The sequence below is a fragment of the Sceloporus undulatus genome, chromosome 1, assembly GCF_019175285.1.
Source record: "Sceloporus undulatus isolate JIND9_A2432 ecotype Alabama chromosome 1, SceUnd_v1.1, whole genome shotgun sequence".
NCBI classification, from domain to species: domain Eukaryota; kingdom Metazoa; phylum Chordata; class Lepidosauria; order Squamata; family Phrynosomatidae; genus Sceloporus; species Sceloporus undulatus.
Genome location: NC_056522.1, coordinates 263797368 through 263816499, shown reverse-complemented (window position 1 = coordinate 263816499; position 19132 = coordinate 263797368). Strand labels below are relative to the sequence as shown.

At 41.8% G+C, this 19132-nt stretch overlaps 1 protein-coding gene across 1 annotated transcript in view; it reads right to left on the bottom strand.

Moving 5' to 3' along the window:
• EPS8L2 (EPS8 like 2) overlaps positions 1 to 19132 on the bottom strand; it is a 141768-nt gene that overhangs the window by 87187 nt on the left and 35449 nt on the right. The window contains exons 2-3 of the mRNA XM_042466201.1: positions 5797 to 5860; positions 3869 to 3924 (exon numbers count right to left, since the gene is read on the bottom strand). Coding sequence (XP_042322135.1) covers positions 3869 to 3924; positions 5797 to 5840 — 100 coding nt within the window. The 5' untranslated portion in view covers positions 5841 to 5860. The remainder of the gene's footprint in view (positions 1 to 3868; positions 3925 to 5796; positions 5861 to 19132) is intronic.

Sequence of the window (19132 nt, the reverse complement as noted above, 5' to 3'; positions counted from 1 at the left end):
CGTCTATAACGGGCCAATATGTTTTAATAATAATAAATAATAATAAAATTTTTATTTATACCCCGCCCTTCCAACGATCAGGGCGGCTTACAAACAATTAAAAACACACACAATCCATATTATCAATACAAAAAAATTAAAACCATACAAATACATCAATACATCAAGAAAATAACAGGAGAAAAAGCCCCATAGCCCAACCTCTTGGCCACAGAAGAGGAGGGAGGCCCACAGGATATTTAATCGGGGAATGCCTGTTGAAACAGGAAGGTTTTTAAGTCCTTCCTGAATTGGGCCAGGGTGGTAGATGAGCGGAGCTCAATGGGCAGCGTATTCCAAAGGGCTGGGGCAGCCGTGGAAAATGTCCTCCGTGTGGTGGAGGTTAACCTAGCCCCAGGCACCTTCAGTAATTGCTGCCCAGATGTTCTGAGGGTGCGAGGCGGAATGTACGGGGAGAGGCGGTCCTTTAGGTATCCTGGGCCCAGGCCATTTAGGGCTTTATAGGTAATAACCAACACCTTATATTGAGCTCGGAAGCGAATGGGCAGCCAATGGAGATCTTTTAAAACCGGTGTTATATGGCTGGTCCTGGGAGCGCCAGTGACCAGCCGGGCTGCCATATTCTGCACCATTTGTAGCTTCCGAGTTTGGTATAAGGGTTGCCCCATGTAGAGTACATTGCAGAAATCCAGTCTCGAAGTTACCAGAGCATGTACAACCGTTTCTAGGTCCCTCTGGGCCAGGTATGGGCGCAGCTGGCGGATCAGCCGAAGCTGATAACAGGTGCTCTTGACCGTCGCATTCACCTGAGCTGTCAACTGAAGCGACGAGTCAAGAAGCACCCCCAGACTGCGCACGGAGTCCTTCACAGGGAGCGTGACCCCGTTCAGGACAGGTGGAACCACCGCCATTCCTGGACCAGGAGAACCTATCACTAGTACCTCCGTTTTCTCTGGATTCAATTTGAGTCGGTTTTCCTTCATCCAACCCATTACTGACTCTAGATAGGCCACGAGAGGAGAGACGCCATCCCCAGTCACTGCATCAGTCGGAGACATAGAGAAAATGATTTGGGTGTCATCAGCGTACTGATAACCCCGCGCCCCATGTCTCCGGATGATCTCTCCCAGCGTTTTCATGTAAATGTTAAATAGCATGGGAGACAGAATGGCTCCTTGAGGGACCCCGGTTTTAAGGGGACTCTCGTCGGAGCACACGTCTCCCAGCTGCACCATCTGGGACCTCCCGGAGAGGTAGGACCGGAACCACTGGAGCGCAGTGCCCCCGATTCCCACCTCTGCCAGGCATCCCAGAAGGATACCATGGTCTATGGTATCGAAAGCCGCTGAGATGTCCAAGAGCACCAACAGGGACACGCTTCCCCTGTCGATGCTCAGACGGAGATCATCGACCAAGGCGACCATGGCCGTCTCAACCCCGTAACCCGCCCGGAAGCCAGTTTGAAATGGGTCCAGATAATCCGTTTCATCCAAGACCGCCTGAAGCTGGATCGCAACCGCCTTCTCGATCACCTTTCCCAGAAATGGCAGCAGCGAAACAGGCCGATAATTATTATGTACCAGGGGGTCGAGGGAGGGCTTTTTTAGGATCGGTTTTACAATGGCCAATTTAAGATCCGATGGAAATAGCCCATCCCTCAAAGATGTATTAATTATCCGGCGTAACGATAATGTTACCGCCGGTCCCCCCTGGGCCGCTAACCACGAGGGACAGGGATCAAGAGAGCAGGTTGTTTTCCGAACACTTCCGAGGATCTTGTCCACATCCTCGGTACTCACCAACTCAAACTGATCCAGTTTAACATAGTCCACGGAGGCTCTGGACACTTCTACCCTAGGTTCTGCTATAATGTCAGCATTTTTTCTGCCATACCTTCTTGTATCCAGAATACAACCACTAGCATTATTCTTTTACACAGTTAAAAGGATGCCAACTTTTTACTTAATAACCTGGCAAATCGTGGCTCATAAAGGAACATAATCTATTAAACTGCTGATAAATGAAAACATTTCAGTCTTAAAATGGCCAAAGCTAATATGCAATAGCAAGGCTAGTATAGAATGCATTAGGAAAATTGAAATTTTGAACATCCCAGAATGGGTGTTCAATATGCTGGTAATACTTATGGAAAACAAAGGTTTGTTTTTACTACTGTTGAGAAAGATGTACAGGAAAAAGTGATTGCACTTTTTTGCCTCATTGCAAATCAACAAATGTCACAGAATCCATCAGCTGAAGAAAATTAAAAGGATCAATATACTCAGAGTTCTTGAGATGTAAAAACTGTAAAGCAGTTTGCAAAAAAACTGTAAGGCAGGATTTCTAGTCAGTCCTGATTTGCTAGGTACAAGTTGCATTTGGGTACATGAAGAATATTTATTTATGGTTACCTCTTCCCATTTGTGTTAGGTGCTAAAGAAACCAGAAATTGTTTGTTCAGCATGTCACCTGAATCTGGAATGCTGGCTTGTTACTTTCTTTACATACCAAAATCACAAACTCTCTTTGATTTGTTTGGCATGTTTGAGAACAACAAGCCAGGATCCTAGATTCACAACTTATGCTAGTAAGAGAAACTATGTAAAAGCCAACTAATTGCATGTACAAGCATACAGCTCATTCCTGGTAAGCCAGGATTTGTCATTAACCTAGCTTATTGCTCAAAACAAATGGGGCAACATTGACATCTGTTTTTCCCTCACAGGCACAGTTCTTTACATTATGTCAGTATAATTTCCTGAATTCCAAGAGTACATTGTTGGATATTCATGCCACTACAATCAGAGGAGGACAGGAAAAGAAGAGAATTTCATTGGATGCAATAATCTTGATAACAATAGCCTTTTTACTCCACATTCATTGTGAAAAGAAACCCATCTCATCTTCAGAATTCACTCATCTGCAAGTCTTAGAAGGTAATTCAGAGAAATAAAATATGGACAAAACAAGAGTAGACCCATGGAATCATGGGATTCCTGGTAAGTCCATTGATTCAATGGGTCTATTCTACCTATGAAGAACAACTGGATTTAGACGAGTGTGTGCATTTTGAAGTGTGAATGGCTAAAATGCAAACAACTGAAAAATGTAAATAACTGCAAACATTCAGAATAATAATGTTAAAATTGCCCCTGCACTGGAATTTACATGCAAAATCCCCCTATATCATCTCACAAGTGAATAGGAAATAAATAAAGAAAAAGAAATATGGGATAGGGACCATTGACATTGACATATAATGAAATTTGGCCCGGTACACACCGCCAGGAAGCAGTGTCCTGACGGCGATAGTAGGGCTTGGGAGCATGCACCAACCACATGCTCCCAAGCTCTATGATGTGCGGGTGGTGCCATTATTGAGCGGCACCATCCACACGGGAGGGGGGGTTATAGATGATGTGTGGGGTCTGAGCGCCCACACATCTTTTAGAGGAAGTGGTGTCACAGGGATGCATTGCAACCCTTATGACACCGCAAAAAAGAAGCCGCTCTAGTTTGGATGCTCCGGCAACGCTGCGCAGCAAAGGGGGGTGGCGTTTCAATGGCAGTGTGTACCAGGCCTGAGACTGAGAGATCTTCATACTCCTAGAACAGGAGGACTCAGAATCCTGCTACATACACGCAAGCCAGATCACATGGCCCTTTCTGTGTTGCCTGAAATACATGAAGTACAAAGAGAAGCACTCTTCACACTGGAATTTGTAAACCACATCTAGCAGCGAGCAACAACTTCCTTTGACACACCAGCAAACAGCGACATTTCATCATCTATTTTTCCTTTAAAAATGGATCCAACATTCTATACTTTGCAAAATGTTATTAAGCTGATTTGAGCATGGGAACTTACCATATAAATCTTTTGCACTCATTTTGGCAGCTCCATCTGCTTTGCCCATGCTGCCACTGCAAAGGAAGAAAAGCAATAGTGATGAAATAGAAAGGGTTTTTCTTAACCATATTCGCTATATATTTCAATCATGACAGCAACTTAAGAGTGCCCATGTGTCCATTCACACTATATAATTATAACAGTGTATGACACTTTAACTGCCATGGCAATGTCCTATGGAATCCTGGGATTTACAGTTTAGGCAATGTATTTAGAATTCTCAACCAGAGAGCTCTAGTGCCTCAACAAACTAATATGTTGCCATAGCAGTTAAAGTGGAGGACAGTGCTATAACTATGTTGTGCAAAAGGGACAGTGGGACCTTTCACACTACCTGGTTATAACACTATGGTTCCACTTTTATTGGCACAACTACATTCTGTGGAATCCTGGGGTTTGTAGTTTGGCCAGGCACTAGAGCTGTCTGGCTGAGAAGTCTAAATACCCCTCGATAAACTGCAAACTCCCATCATTCCATAGGGTTCAGCCACTGCAATAAATCATAGCACTATGAAGCTGCTTGCACACTGCAGAAATAAAGCAGTTTGACAGCACTTTAAATTCCATTCCTCAAGGTTATTCTAGTTTGGTGGGGCACCACAGTTCTCTGACAAGTAAGACTAAATATCTCACAACACTACAAATCCCAGAATTTCATAGTGTTGAATCATGGCAGTTAAAGTGGTGTCAAACTACTTTATTTCTGCAGTGTGGCAGTAGCCTTATCTGTAGTGTGAAAGAGCCCTGGACAATGTTTGGATACAATTCTGTCTATCTTGTTTATACCATAAAATCAAGAACAGACCCTGTATGTTTATGTTTCCTCCTGTCCCCAGCTGTGAAATTCAAATAAGTAAATCATAAGATTTTTGCTTTTTGTGGCAGAGAAGCAAACGCTGCCTTTGCACCCAACCAAGTCAAGATGAATAATAGCCATTCTTGTTATTTTGATCTACAAACCCTATAAACCCTGATCACAAAAAACCATCTATCATAATTTTAACTATGTCCAAGGATTTATGTCTCCTGTAAGGATGATGATTTATTTTTAATTTTTTATGATGTAACAGCTACACCAGTAGTTTTAAAGTCAGAATTAACTCATAAGGACCATATGGACATCTTACGCTGTTTGTCTCCTATTAAGATTCCACTATTATCTAGCTATTCTGAAGCTAATATCACAGGAGCATTAAAGGGAAAATATTTCTTCAGAAGTTGACCTGTGTGATATTTAAGTCTGAACTTCAATACAGTTTATGGGACATCTTCCACCCAAATGGAGGCAAACAAGATAACTTAGGAGTTTATCATACAGAGGAAAATTAAAAGTTTAAATGGGGTTTATCCCATAAAAATCATGCAATTACTATTAAGTTGCAATTAAGATTTTCACACATAGCGATCATTATCCTGGAAATAATCAGGGAATAACCAGGCACTAAACAGCAATAAATCATTCATGGGATTTTCCCGTGAATGATTTGTTGCTGTTTATTGCCTGGTTATTCCTGGGTTAATGGTGCTTTAATTGCTTTTGATTGCGACGTCTTGTGAAAAACTTTATAGCAATTGTGCAATTTTCATGGGATATTCCCAGGATAATGGTACTTTATTCATGATGGCCTGTGAAAATCTTAATTGCGAATGCATGATTTTCACAGGATAAACCCCGTTTACACTTTCAATTGTCCCCGTGTGATAAACTTAGGAAGTGCAGAGCAGACTGTCCAGTAGTACCTATAAAACTTTCCTAGTAACACATCAGTGCTGCCTGCTTGCCCCCCACAGTAGTGTTGCCTAATGGTAGGCTACAGTTCCTTCTCTTCTATTGCTTTCTCTTGCACTAAATGTTTGTTTATTTGTTTAACATTTAAACATCTTACTCTGCAGAACCAGGATGGCTGCCTGTAGATCCTTTACGGCTCATCCTGTTTTCAAGGCATTCACCTGCAAGAGAAGAGAAACAGACACTTATTAGCCAAGAATTAAAAAAAAACACTTAATAATAATAATAATAATAAAAATTTTATTTTTATACCGCCCTTCCACAGATCAGGGCGGTTAACAACATAATAAAAATACAATACAATACAATTTTAAAACAACAACAGAACAAAACCCCCGTTAGCCAATCCTCTTTGCCACAGAAGAGGAAGGGAGGCCCACTGGACTTTAGTCGGGGAATGCAAGATGGAATAGAAAGGTTTTCAGATCCTTTCTGAATTGGGCCAGGGAGGTGGTCGAGCGGAGCTCTGTGGGCAGCGTGTTCCAAAGGGCCGGGGCGGCGATGGAAAATGTCCTCCTCGTAGTGGAGGACAACCTAGCCCCTGGCACCCTAAGGAGTTGCTGCCCAGATGTTCTGAGGGTGCGGGACGGAATGTACGGGGAGAGGCGGTCCTTCAGGTATCCTGGGCCCAAGCCATTTAGGGCTTTATAGGTCATCACCAACACCTTATATTGTGCCTGGAAGCGAATAGGCAGCCAATGCAGATCTTTGAGCACTGGTGTAATATGGCTGGCCCTGAAGTTCCAGTGACCAGCCTGGCTGCCATATTCTGTACCATTTGTAGCTTCCGGGTTTGGTATAAGGGTTGCCCCATGTAGAGTGCATTGCAGAAATCCAATCTCGAGGTTACCAGAGCATGTACTACCGTTTCAAGGTCCCTCTGGGCCAGGTATGGGCGCAGCTGGCGAATAAGCCAAAGCTGATAACAGGTGTTCTTGACCGTCGCATTCACCTGAGCAGTCAGGTGAAGCGACGAGTCAAGAAGCACCCCCAGACTGCGCACAGAGTCCTTCACAGGGAGCGTGACCCCGTTCAGGACAGGTGGAACTACTGCCATTCCTGGACCAGGGGGACCTATCACAAGTACCTCCGTTTTCTCTGGATTCAATTTGAGTCGGTTTTCCCTCATCCAGCCCATTACTGACTCTAGACAGGCCACGAGAGGAGAGACGCCATCCTTAGTCACTGCATCAGTCGGAGACATAGAGAAAATTATTTGGGTGTCATCAGCGTACTGATAACCCCGCGCCCCATGTCTCCGGATGATCTCTCCCAGCGGTTTCATGTAAATGTTAAATAGCATGGGAGACAGAATGGCTCCTTGAGGGACCCCGGTTTTAAGGGCCCTCTCATCGGAGCACACGTCTCCCAGCTGCACCATCTGGGACCTCCCGGAGAGGTAGGACTGGAACCACTGGAGCACAGTGCCCCCGATTCCCACCTCTGCCAGGCACCCCAGAAGGATACCATGGTCTATGGTATCGAAAGCCACTGAGATGTCCAAGAGCACCAACAGGGACACACTTTAGTCTGATTCACTTATTTGCTTACCACTTCATCTTCAGAGTCCATCAAAAAGATAACCCCTGCAGTGGACGACTTATATGACCAGTGGCTACAACTGACCCTGCACAGACATCCTTGCTCAGCTGGCAGGTGGCAAAGCAATATCAGAATATAGTCAAGATGGCAAAAACAATTGATGATGAAGAATATACAAGATAGAAGAGGATGCAGCAGTTTGCTTTTATGTGAGCCTACTGTGAAGGGCAAGATTCCACCTCATCCTCCTCTCTTTCTCCTCCCTGCTGAGTTAATGGAGTTCAAACCACTCTTGCACTTTGAACTCAGTTTGCAGTAATTGAAGTAAGCTGGGAAGAATGGGGGAAGTGGGAGGAGGAAGAAGAAACACTTTAAATCAGCTGGAAAAGTGGGATAACAGAAGAATAATCAGGACTGTCTCTGCCAAACTGGGACAATTGGAAGGTATCCATATAGAGGGCCACACTCTGCGCCCCCGCGCCCACCCCCATCACAGATGTATCTGTGGGATATAATAATATATACCTATGGCATGTGTTTTTTAAAACTACAGACAGATGTTTTCTGAACATGTTGTGGTAACACTGTTAAAGAATCAGAAACAAAGGGGTATATAAAAGAAAGAATAATGTAATAGCATTATTTTAAGCCCAGATCTGAAAGTGTTCCAATCCATGGGCAGGTTCAGATATTTCAACTTTTGAGGACAATATTCCCATAATCATAACTTGACAGAATGTGGACAGCATAGTTTGGCACACCCCAAATTGTTAATGTAAATATTACACTGATATAAACTGTAGAACAATGTATGCACATTTGCTTTGGCTCTGCAGCTTATAGTGCAAATTTGATGCAGGTTGCCCTCAGGGTAAACAACTTTGGTCACACTGGAAGCCAAGATTTCAAAGGCACTCTGTCTGCTACTACAGTGTCCACAATCAATTATGCATGTGAATGACAGCATATGGGCACACATCTCCTTCCTCTCCCTAGGTCAGCTATCTCAGTTGTTTTTTCCAGAAGAGCTACACAACTTGCTGAGAACTCAAATGCATGCCATTTTTCTGCAATCATTTTACAAATTGTATTTATAAAATTCAGTGGTGTACTTGAAGAGGAGGAAAGGGAGGGTCCCACTAAAAATGACTGGAGTACTTGAATAAACAGAAGGGAGCCTTGCGGTGCTAAAACCAGAAAGTAATATTTTTAAGTTTACATTTGAGGCATTTTAAATTTTTAATCAATTTTTACAACTTAGAATTTTAGCTCTATCAGAAAAAAGGCATTTAATAAAGCAACAACATATGAATAAACAGCAACAAATTTGCCTAAAGAAAATGCTTTTATGATCTGAACTGACTCCAGAGAAGCAAAACACCAGTGGGCCTGGAGACAGGACAATTGTTCTTTTGAGGTGATTTGTAGCTTCACCCAAAGACAGGCATATTGTTGCCCTGGGTTCTGCCACTCACACCTGCTCATACATTATCTTAAAATAGTGCTTCAAAAATCTGTAGAACCAGTTTGATCAGATGGTAAAGTGATACAGAAGGGGGGGGGATGAATGTATATATGATGATGAAATGAATCCACCCACCCTCAGACCTCTCCCGAGGAGAAAAGGAGGGACACCTTGTTCCTTCTATAATTAATGGTACAACTAAAGATGATCAGCTACTTGTACCTGTGAGACAACACCACATTATTTTTAGATACTAGTTAATACATTCATATTTGAGGAAACTGACCCTCCCCAAAAAGGGAAACAAGTTACTATGATTATTATTTTGTTGTTAAAGAATGCTAAAAAAACAACCATAATATTTTAAAGCCAAAAATTATTTTTTAAGATGTTAGATCCTTTCTAAAGATAAATCAGATTACAAAACAAAGCAACAGCACACATAGATTACACAAAGTAACATATACTAGCATGATCGCCATTCTTCTTTAGTTGTGAAATGTTTATCCCATCACATAGTTAGCAGAACTCTCAGAGCACCCATCTATTTAAAAAATAAACAAACCAACAAGAAACACTGCTGTTACTATATTAAAGAACAGATTTAGTCACTACTGTCCCTTTAGGGATTTTTTAAAAGCATAGTATCTTAAATTTAAAGTACCGTAACACAGAGGACACTGAAAGAGAGCATGTGTATATTCAAGAACCTAAAATAATTTTTCATTTTTTATCCAAGATTATTTGTCCATGACTATTTCAATAGTGTCTTGCAGTTACTAGATTTGGGGGTGGGGGACAAATAAAGGCCCTGTTCAATTAAATTTCTCTTCAGTCCCCAAATTTCTAGCATTACAGCCACTTAAAAGTTCACTTGAGCACTAGAAACAGAGTTTATGTATCCAAAGAAAAGGGGCAGGCCAAGTGCCCAAGGGAATGAAAACTGAGCAAATAGAAGAGCTTTAGGTGTAGATAATTTTCAGTAGCTCACTCAGTAATGCTAGAAATTTAGGGACCAAAGGAAAAAGCATTGTGTGAGAATGTCCTCACCCCCCCCCCCCCCCCCAGTTGTTGCATCCATGCCAGTGTCTTCTTACTATCTCAAGCCAACATTCATTATGAGTTTCCCCACATCTTTTATTGGATGTTATTTACACCTATATTTTCCTGCTTTCTTCCAAAAATCTCTTATAGAGCAATGCTACTATCCCATCAAATCATATATCTACTGTAAAGGAAAAAGAAAGCGATTCCCTGTCACATCTTATTTTCTTCACTCTACCACCCTTTAAAAAAATTAAATGCTTTTTTTACAATGTAAAGCAATATACAATATCCTTGACTGTACATCATTAATGAAAATTCAAAATATCTGAATAATAAAAAATAGAAACACCAACAAGACAGGACAGTAGCCAGATCATCTTATAGCAAAAGGCCTTATAGTACAGGGTGGAACTCTAAAATGATATTAAATGGCCAAATCCTGTATTAATCCTCCTGTGTTTGAAATTATGCCCAGAGGCTGGGATCCTTCTGTAGCCCTTTGCTAGCATAACATCAGTCCTCTAAGCAAGCAGTACCACTTTTTTTACATTTGTACAAGGAGGAGGTATTGGAAGGAGAAGGGTGTCCACTTCATGCTATCTGTTTCCCAAATACCTGGCTTCTGGAGGAGGGGCACAGAGCCAGGCCAATATGGGAGGACTGGATTGGATAATTGCATATAACCCATGGCAAAACTGACTGTCCAAGCTACCCTTCACATATTGCCTTGAGTCTGTAGGCCTGCCCCTGCCCCCTGCCAAGTCAACATTCAGGAAGAAAATGGCAGTACCTACCCCAGCAGAGTGTCATAGTGAGAAGGAGAGGTGGAGATGCTCCAGCTGTTGATATCTAAAATGCTCGGCGATCAAACAGCACCTGCAGGAGGTTGCCAGACCATAAATAGCCTGGCACCTCCTTCAGGAAGTTGTGGCTGGCAACCGACCTTCTGGTGGAAGCAATATTTGTGCCTCGTATTCCTGTTTGTACTGCCTGGTAGCCTTAGACCTTGCTCTGTTTATTGACTATGCTCTTGGATCTCCCTTTGGACTGTTGTCTGGATTTACTGTTGGACTGTGTGTGACTTGGACTGAATGCTTTGGTGCTTCAGCTTCCTTGCAGGTAAGCCACATTTCTCCCTGTCTTTCTCTTGGGCTACATATCTTCCTATACTTCCTTTCTGAGGGTCTGGTCTTGTGCTGAGACCAAACCAGGACACTTTTTCCTCTTTCTTCCATCTCCCACCTTCTGTTGCTGCTGTTGCTCCTGCCACCACCAGCATCATTAAGTCACTAGTGGGCCAATAGGATCCTGGCAAAAAGCTGGAAAATATGTTTAGGTCCATCTGGCCACTACAGACAGTATCTTTTCTGGTGGACAATATAGGTGGCCCTATCTCTCTGGAACTTTCTTCTGAACCAAGTGTGTATGGCCCCCTCTTTGTTAGTTTTTAAACAAGCATTAAAAACATTCTTGTTCAATATGTATTTTACTGAAAGTGTTGAGCTAGGCTTTCATACCACTGATGCTTTCAGTTGTGTAATTAGATCATTTTGTAAAAGTTATGTGTAATGTTTTAGGTTTTTAAAATAAGCTGCCTCTGAAAGATTTTGCCCTGAAAAGCAGCATATGATGGTCAAATCATATGTGAAGCTCTGTGCTCCAGCAGGCTTGCAAATGAAGCCTATGCTTACCTTGGAATGACAATCACAAAGCAAAAAGTAATTTGCAATATGCAAAGTAAGGAAAGTTAATGCTAGGATAAACAGACTTCTTTTACTTCATAAGGGAAAATCCACCTGATGAGATGCTAATTGTATTGCTTCATTTGTCCTGAAAACAACAACAGCACACTGCTTCTGTTACCCAAATTATCAAAACATATGACACACAGACAGGTTGGGAGGGGAGATGGTTAATTTAGATGCAAAGCATCCCCTTTCTCTTAATATTTTTTTTCTCTGTTTGGGTGTGTCTGCAAATACAAGATTCAGTCTATATTGGGCTCCTGTGTAAAACTCATTCATATAAAACAGCAATTAGCTTAAGTGGATCAAAACAGTTTCCAATATTGGCTGCATTATGAAGAGCCAGCATTGTGTTATCTTTGCTTTCATTTCACCATTGCCACTCTCCTGGTACATCATCTTATCTGCCTTGCCAGTCTGAGCTTCTCACATTTCAGGAAGGAAGATGCTTCAAAACAACTGAACATCCAAATACCATCACTAAAAGGACAAGGTAAATTAGTTATTTCTCTGTCACCATTATTATCTCCCTCTCTTCCCCTCCCTCAATAGCATTTTTCCTCACTTGTTTCTAGATTACAATATGAAATTCATCTAATTCTCACATGAATCCTGACAACTGTCAGCATAAGTTGGAAAAGGGGACATTCAGGAAGCAATATGTATTATAAATATGACCACTTTACTCACCATAAGTTCCTTGGACTCAAGACCCCTCTGTATCAGAAGTTCTCCAAAACTATGTGTGAAACCATCATTGATGGCAATCTCATGCCTGCCTACTCTATGAATGTAGGACTGAATGTTACATATGGGAAATTAAAGTCTTGTGTGGACAATCTGAGATAACAGGTCATACAGGTCAGTAGTCAAAAAATATGGAGGGTTATCAAATAATTAAAGTAATCTTAAATTGATGCACTTTACAAGACAGTGTTCAGTTCAGTCTCCATGCAAGTTAAAGCAAAGAGCAGTTGTGAAGCAAAACAGCTGACTTTCCTTTTTATACAACATGCACGTGGTTTGTAGCAGGAACTGTCTCAGGAGAGGCATCCCTATCTGTGTGCAGGAAAAGGCATGGCATCCCTCATAAAATCATGGCTGCTGTTAACAGTTTTTTCCCCTAAGTAATCATATTCAAAATTAATTTATAAAGAATACCTGCCTGATACAGTTCAGGCATCATTTTTAGTCATCCAACTAAAAAAACTCTAAATAATTTGATAAATCTATTAGAATTGCAGCTATAATGTAAAAAAAAATCTTATGGGTTTAGCTATAAATCTGGAATCAAGTTTATAATCCACAAGGCAGGGCAGGATGAGGAAGGACAGGTAACTGAGAGGAAGACAAAGGCTCCCTCTTGTTCAGCTAAAGAAAGAAATGTGGCAGCACTTTTAAGACTAACTGGGTTTTTTTTCTATGTGTTTTCATGGATTTAAGCCTACTTCTTTGGATACATTATAGATTGATATTAGGCTTTAGGTATAAAGTATATTTATACAGTTGTGGGAGTGGGGTAGAATGCAACAGGATCAAGAAAGATGCAAATCATGACCCTTGTCCTAAATTTTAAAAGGGATGCCTAAGGCAATACAGGTCTTTTAGACCTATACTGCGGTCATTTAGTGTTGATGTGTGAAAGCAATACCTGCGCAACTCTGGTAACTGCATGCCATGATCCCGATCTTTCCTTTCCACAGCACAAAAAAGGAGCCTTTTTGCACCCTGGAAAGGGTGCCATAGCCACTGGCATGTAGCTTTTCCACGCTCCTTTGGCACTATATCATGTAGATGCAGTGCCAGAGGAGCACCGTGATGCCATGCACTGTGTGGAGCGGCATGCGGCATCATGGTTGGGGTGTGTGTTATGTGGACACCATGCCCCGACTTTGCCCCCAATTCATCCTTAATGGCTGGTCTGCATAGCCCCTGAGTTTCCCTGAGTTCAAAACTCTCTCTGAGAAGATTTCTTTAGTTATATGTGAAGGATTCCTATATTAATATATGTCTTTGTTCATACCTCTGTTTTGTTGTTGTGATAACTCCCCTCGAGTAGATCTTGACTCATGGCGACTCTGTGGATGAGACATCTCCAAGACTCCCTGTCCCCCACTGCACTGCTTAGGCCCTGTAAATTCATATCTGTGACCTCCTTAATAGAGTCCATCCATCTAGCATGCAGCCCTCCTCTCTTTCTTCTTCCCTCCACCTTTCCTAGCATTATTATTTCTTTGAATGAGTCATGCCTTCTCATGATGTGTTCAAAGTATGACAAAGACAAATGTCAGATTTGTGTCCATTAATCCTCTTGTACAGAAGCTGTCCTGTTTGTACAACAGAGTGTAGAAGGACAATCCTGCAACAGGATGGCATATATCACATTGGAGTAAGAGCAAGTAAATGTACCTTTGATGTTATGAGTGATGTTATTGGCCTCTGTAATACTGTTCCCAGAGTAGAAGTGAGAACAAAGTTGATATCTGGGTTTGTGGCAGGAGTTTGTCCTTGAATTATTATCCACGTTACACATCCTGATGTGAGTAGTTTAAGATTTGGAGGCTGTCTGTAAGCCAATAAGGGCCTGCCTCATAGAACTTGTAAAAGGGCTGTGTTATTCTCCAGAATTGGTTATAGCTTGTTTATTATGCATTTGAGTTGTCTCATTTCCCTAGTTGGGTTTAGTAGTTTGAAAAATGCCTGTTGTAAATCCAAGACCTGTGAATCTGTCTTGTGGGTCTGAGCAGATACAGTTGTATAGAAGGCCTTGGTTGTAAACAATATATTTGGTAGTGTGTTGTGGATGGAAACTGAAGGCATGTAAGTATGTGTAGTGATTATTCAATAGAGTATGGTGCTTAAGTCCACTGTGCAGTTGCATAGAGGTATCAAGAAAATGAATATCCAGGAACTATTTACTACAACAGACCAAAATCACAAAATAAGAGAACACCCCTAGTGTTCCCATACAGTCCCCAGCTAGGGTTGCCATAACCCGGCTGCAACCAAGTTTTTCCCAGTTTTGGCGGCACCTGCCCGCTCCCGTCATGGGTGCCGCCAAAAACCAGAAAAAGCCTGGTTGCAGTGGGGTTGCTCCACAACCCGCGGGGCCTCGCTGGCCTCCTCCTCCTCCACCTCGCATGGCCACGCGGAGGAAGAGGAGGGCAGCGAGGCCTGGGGCGGAGGAGGCAAAGGGAGGCGGCGCCTCCTGCGCACAGCCGCGCCAACCTCCCCGCCTCCCTGCAGCCCCGCACCCTCCTTCCTGGTCTCTTCGGAGGCCAGGAAGGAGGAGAGGCCCTGGCGATCGCCGGCAGCCCTGCGCCTTCCTTCCTGGTCTCCGAGGAGACCGAGGCCTCCGCAGAGGCCGGGAAGGAGGGCGCTGGGCCACCAGCGATTTATTTCTGAAATATAGGACACGTTTTAGTGTCCTACATTTCAGAAAACCAGTTAGTGTTAAGGGTGCTGCCACATATTTTCCCCCTTCCCTCTTCCTTCCTCTTTTTATGCTATAAGAGACTAGACTTTGAAAACTATTTCATTCTGCTAGTTTTAAAAACTATTGAAAACAGTAGAAGATTTGTACCCCAAATAAGTGGAAAAACAAAAAGGAAGAATTTGAGCAGCAGTTAGATAAATGCACTGCCCTCAGATTCAAAATCAGTTCAGTTCCATGGGATGGCACAAATGGGAATGTTGTTTCTGTGGTTCCTTCTATGAGGAGAAAGTCCCAGCAGCAACGTTACAGGGAACGCCTTGGCTCTACTGTAGGTTTCCTATATGCTTGATGGCTTGATGCTTCTGATAAGGATGTAAGAATTTGAAAAGCTTAAGTAAATAAAAGCTGCCACTGGACACTTTAGCCATGAACGGTCACATGAAGCTGCCTTTTAAACTCCACAGGACAACAAAGCTGCCTCTGTTTGGCTTGTGAGGCCCCAACATTTTCCAAGGTAAGTTTAGCACTGGAGGGAAAAAGGCTCTTTCAGGATTATTGGATTGCACCTCACAAAATCAAACAGACCATGCTTTCCAAAACAAACTTTTTAGTTTTTTTAAAAAAGATTTTCACAGAACTCTCTCAGCCCACAACCTCTTTCTCTTCAGGATTGAAGCTGGATATGTTGCTGTTAACTAGCTCCTGGTTCCTTCCAAGAAACCAGATGCATCCAGACTAAACCTAATGGCTCCTGCATATTGTTACATGCACATGGAAGTCATTCACCAGGGGGAGGACACTATTTATTTATTTTTTTTAATTTATTGAATTTATAGCCCACCTTTCTCCAAAAATGGGATTCAAGACTTGTTCAGGGTGCTTAATGATTGGTGTAATTTCACAGCTTGACTGTTGGGATGGCTCAAGACATTTTATGGCCAAAGGCAAAAGACAAGCTGGCACCCCACTCTATTACATTTACAGAAGCTGTTCAGGCTGACAATTGAAAAATATTTCAATAGTGCAATGAGACAGCATCATTCTGCACACTGCAGGCTGCAGACAAGCGTAGGATGTGTAGGATAGGCCATGATGTGGCACACATATCTCTGTCTTCCAACAGAGAGAAATGACAGGAAATTTGTGAAGGGAATAGCTGGGAGCCTGCCATTGCTGCCGCCCCAGTATGTACCCCCTCATGTGGATGCCTCATTCTACCAAATGGTGGGGCTGGCCCTATTTGAGGCAGAACTGCCTGTAAAGAATTCCATTTTATGTGCCCCAGCCAGACCTGCAACCTGTACATAGAAGAAGGCTTTCTCAGCTGCAGCATCTCAGTTTCTGGAATGTCTCCTCAGAGGCCAACTGGCCTCATTTCATTGCCAAGTTAAAATTTAGCATATTTACCCAAATGTTTTGGATCAGAGCTTGATTTTCAATCCTCTATGGGTCATATTTTGATTGTGTTCAGCGATTTTCTAACTTCAGTATCTGTACAGTGTGCCCTTCCTATCTGCAGGAGTTTGGTTCCAAGGCAACCCACAAATGAGGCAAAAAAGAAAAAAAAAAACCCAAGCATGATCAAGCTCTATTTTAGTCAATGGGTGGTGATATGTGCACAGCCACATTGGAGTGGCCATGTACACCTGCCACCATTAGCAGTAATGGGGTGGGTGATCCGCAAATACTCCTGCCTGTAAATGGCTAGCCTGCTGATATGGTGGGCCATTGTAATTTGTTTGATTTAGGCAAACCTTCCACTAATGTCAATGGCAATTATTACATATATACAGTGGGCCCTCCATACTCACTAGGGTTAGGAATGCAGGACTCCTGCGAAAGTGAGAAAGCTGCAAATAAAAAAATACTATGTTTTTATCTGAAAGAACACCTATCTAGGAATTTCTAGGTCTTCTACTGCAGCTTTATGGTCAACATCCACTGGAGATCAACCACAGAATCGCACTAGAGGACCTACAAATGCCTAGAGAAGTGTTTTCCTTATGAATCTCTAGGCCCTCCATCACAACTCTGTGGTCAACTTCTGGTAGAGACATGATGGAGGACCTAGAAATTTCTAGAGAGAATATATTAATCAAATCCACAGATAATCAAATCTGCAAAAGTGAAAGCTGCAAATGTGGAGGACTGATTGCAGTTGCATTAGCCATACATGTGGTAATAATTGTACATCACCTCGAGATTCTCAGGCATAGAGCAAGGTACAAATAACTGAATAAATAAAAATAAAGCCATAGGTTTGGTACCATCATGTGCAGTGTGGCACTCAGGAAGCACCAAACATCCACCTGCTGAAAACTGTCCCCTTTAATAGATCTTATTAAGCCCTGAAGAAACACCCAATTTCAACCATCTGTTTAAAAAGGGGGTGATCGTTATCATTCAAAGGCAGGCGGCAGCATTTTGGAAACCAGACCAACAAATAGCAACTTGGATATGATACAAGGAAAGAGGGTGGAACTTGATACAAACTTGAAACCACCACCACTGCCACACCTTGTTCTTGAACATAAATTTTTCACATTGCAGACATTCAGCAGAAGACAAATATGAAGCTAAAAATAAGCCAAATAAGTTAAGAGACACCAGATATTGGCAGGCAACGCCCTTGATTTTAACTAAAAATGAATGTGCAGGACAGAATATGACAGGTGCTCTTAGAGAAAGGCTTAGGAAAGGTAGAGGCATAGTATTAGTATCCAATATGAACACAAAGAGATGGTAAACAATGGTTTCAAATTAAATGTGCTTTCAAGATTCCATGCTGCTATCTATGAATGTTCTCTCCGCAGTCAGTTCCAGGCAGTTACACTGAGAGACAAAGCTAAAAAATGTATCCTAATTATACTTGTGTTGAATTATACTTGCATGGAATACTTGTGAGGACATGATAAGACAGAGATTCAGAACTTGTGGATTTGCAGCAGGAATTTCTCAAGCTATAATACCCACTGAAGGAGGTGAAAAACAATACAAAACTGGCACCCAAGAACAACCTAATACAAGTCAGACCCAAAACAGAAAATGACCTGACATGGCCAATTCACACCTACAGCCCCAGGTGAGACCATTTAATACAGGGATAAGACCCGGACACAAACCCGATGCTAACTCCATCACCCCATCTACTCTGGCAGCAACATTATAGGTACTAATAACATCACTCACAACATCAGAGATATATTTACTTCATCTTCCAATGTGACATATACCATCGTATGTCAGCAATGCTCTTCTACACTCTATGTTAGACAAGAAGTTCAATTTCTACATGAGAAGATCAACGACACAAATCAACATTTGAAATGGCAATACCCAAAATACATTGTGGATAATTTCAACTCTCCTGGACATATAATATGGGGCTTACAAGTTACAATTCTGAAACAGAAAAAAATTCAAAGTAAGATTGGAAAGAGGAAAAAATGACTTGAGATATATTTACAAATTTCAATCCATTAGCAGAGAGGTTTCTTGGTATACCACATATATTAATGCATGAGTCCTCATAATTCCTCATACCTGTATAACAAAAAGAATCTCATCAGGGAAAAGGAGATTGGTTTTATGTGAGAAAATCTATTGCCTTCACACATCAATACTAACAGGTTACTTTAAAGACTACCACTAGCTACTTGAAAGGCCTATATATCACATACAACCCTTGAAGACTTATGGCCAGGATCATAATTGCATATTTCTTTATCTATTTAATTCTATCTTACTTTTAAAACTGTAATTGTGAATAAACATCTGCATCTAGTCTTAATGTTGCTGTCAGATTCCTCCCATTTTCTTTTTATGCTGTGACAGACTAACAGGGCTATATCTTTGAAAAGTGTTTTTATTATGTGAAGACTAAATTTGTGTTTAAATTTGCTTTATATGGCAATACTAAAAACATTTCTAGTATGAAGTTTTTAAAAACAAACAAAACATTTGCTATTTAGTCATTTTTCATGTTGTCCTAGTTTTGAATTTGATAGAAAAGGTAAATGAATTTGGAAGGGGGGGGGACTCATTTCTTATCCATTTACCCAATGGAATGACTAAGGTTAGAAAGTAACAGAGATGGAGGCAGAGAGTCAGAGGCAGGCAGGGTGAAGGAAACAAAAAACATTGTCTATACATACAACAAAGCCAGTTGTCTTCTTTTCACACACTACTGGCAATACCG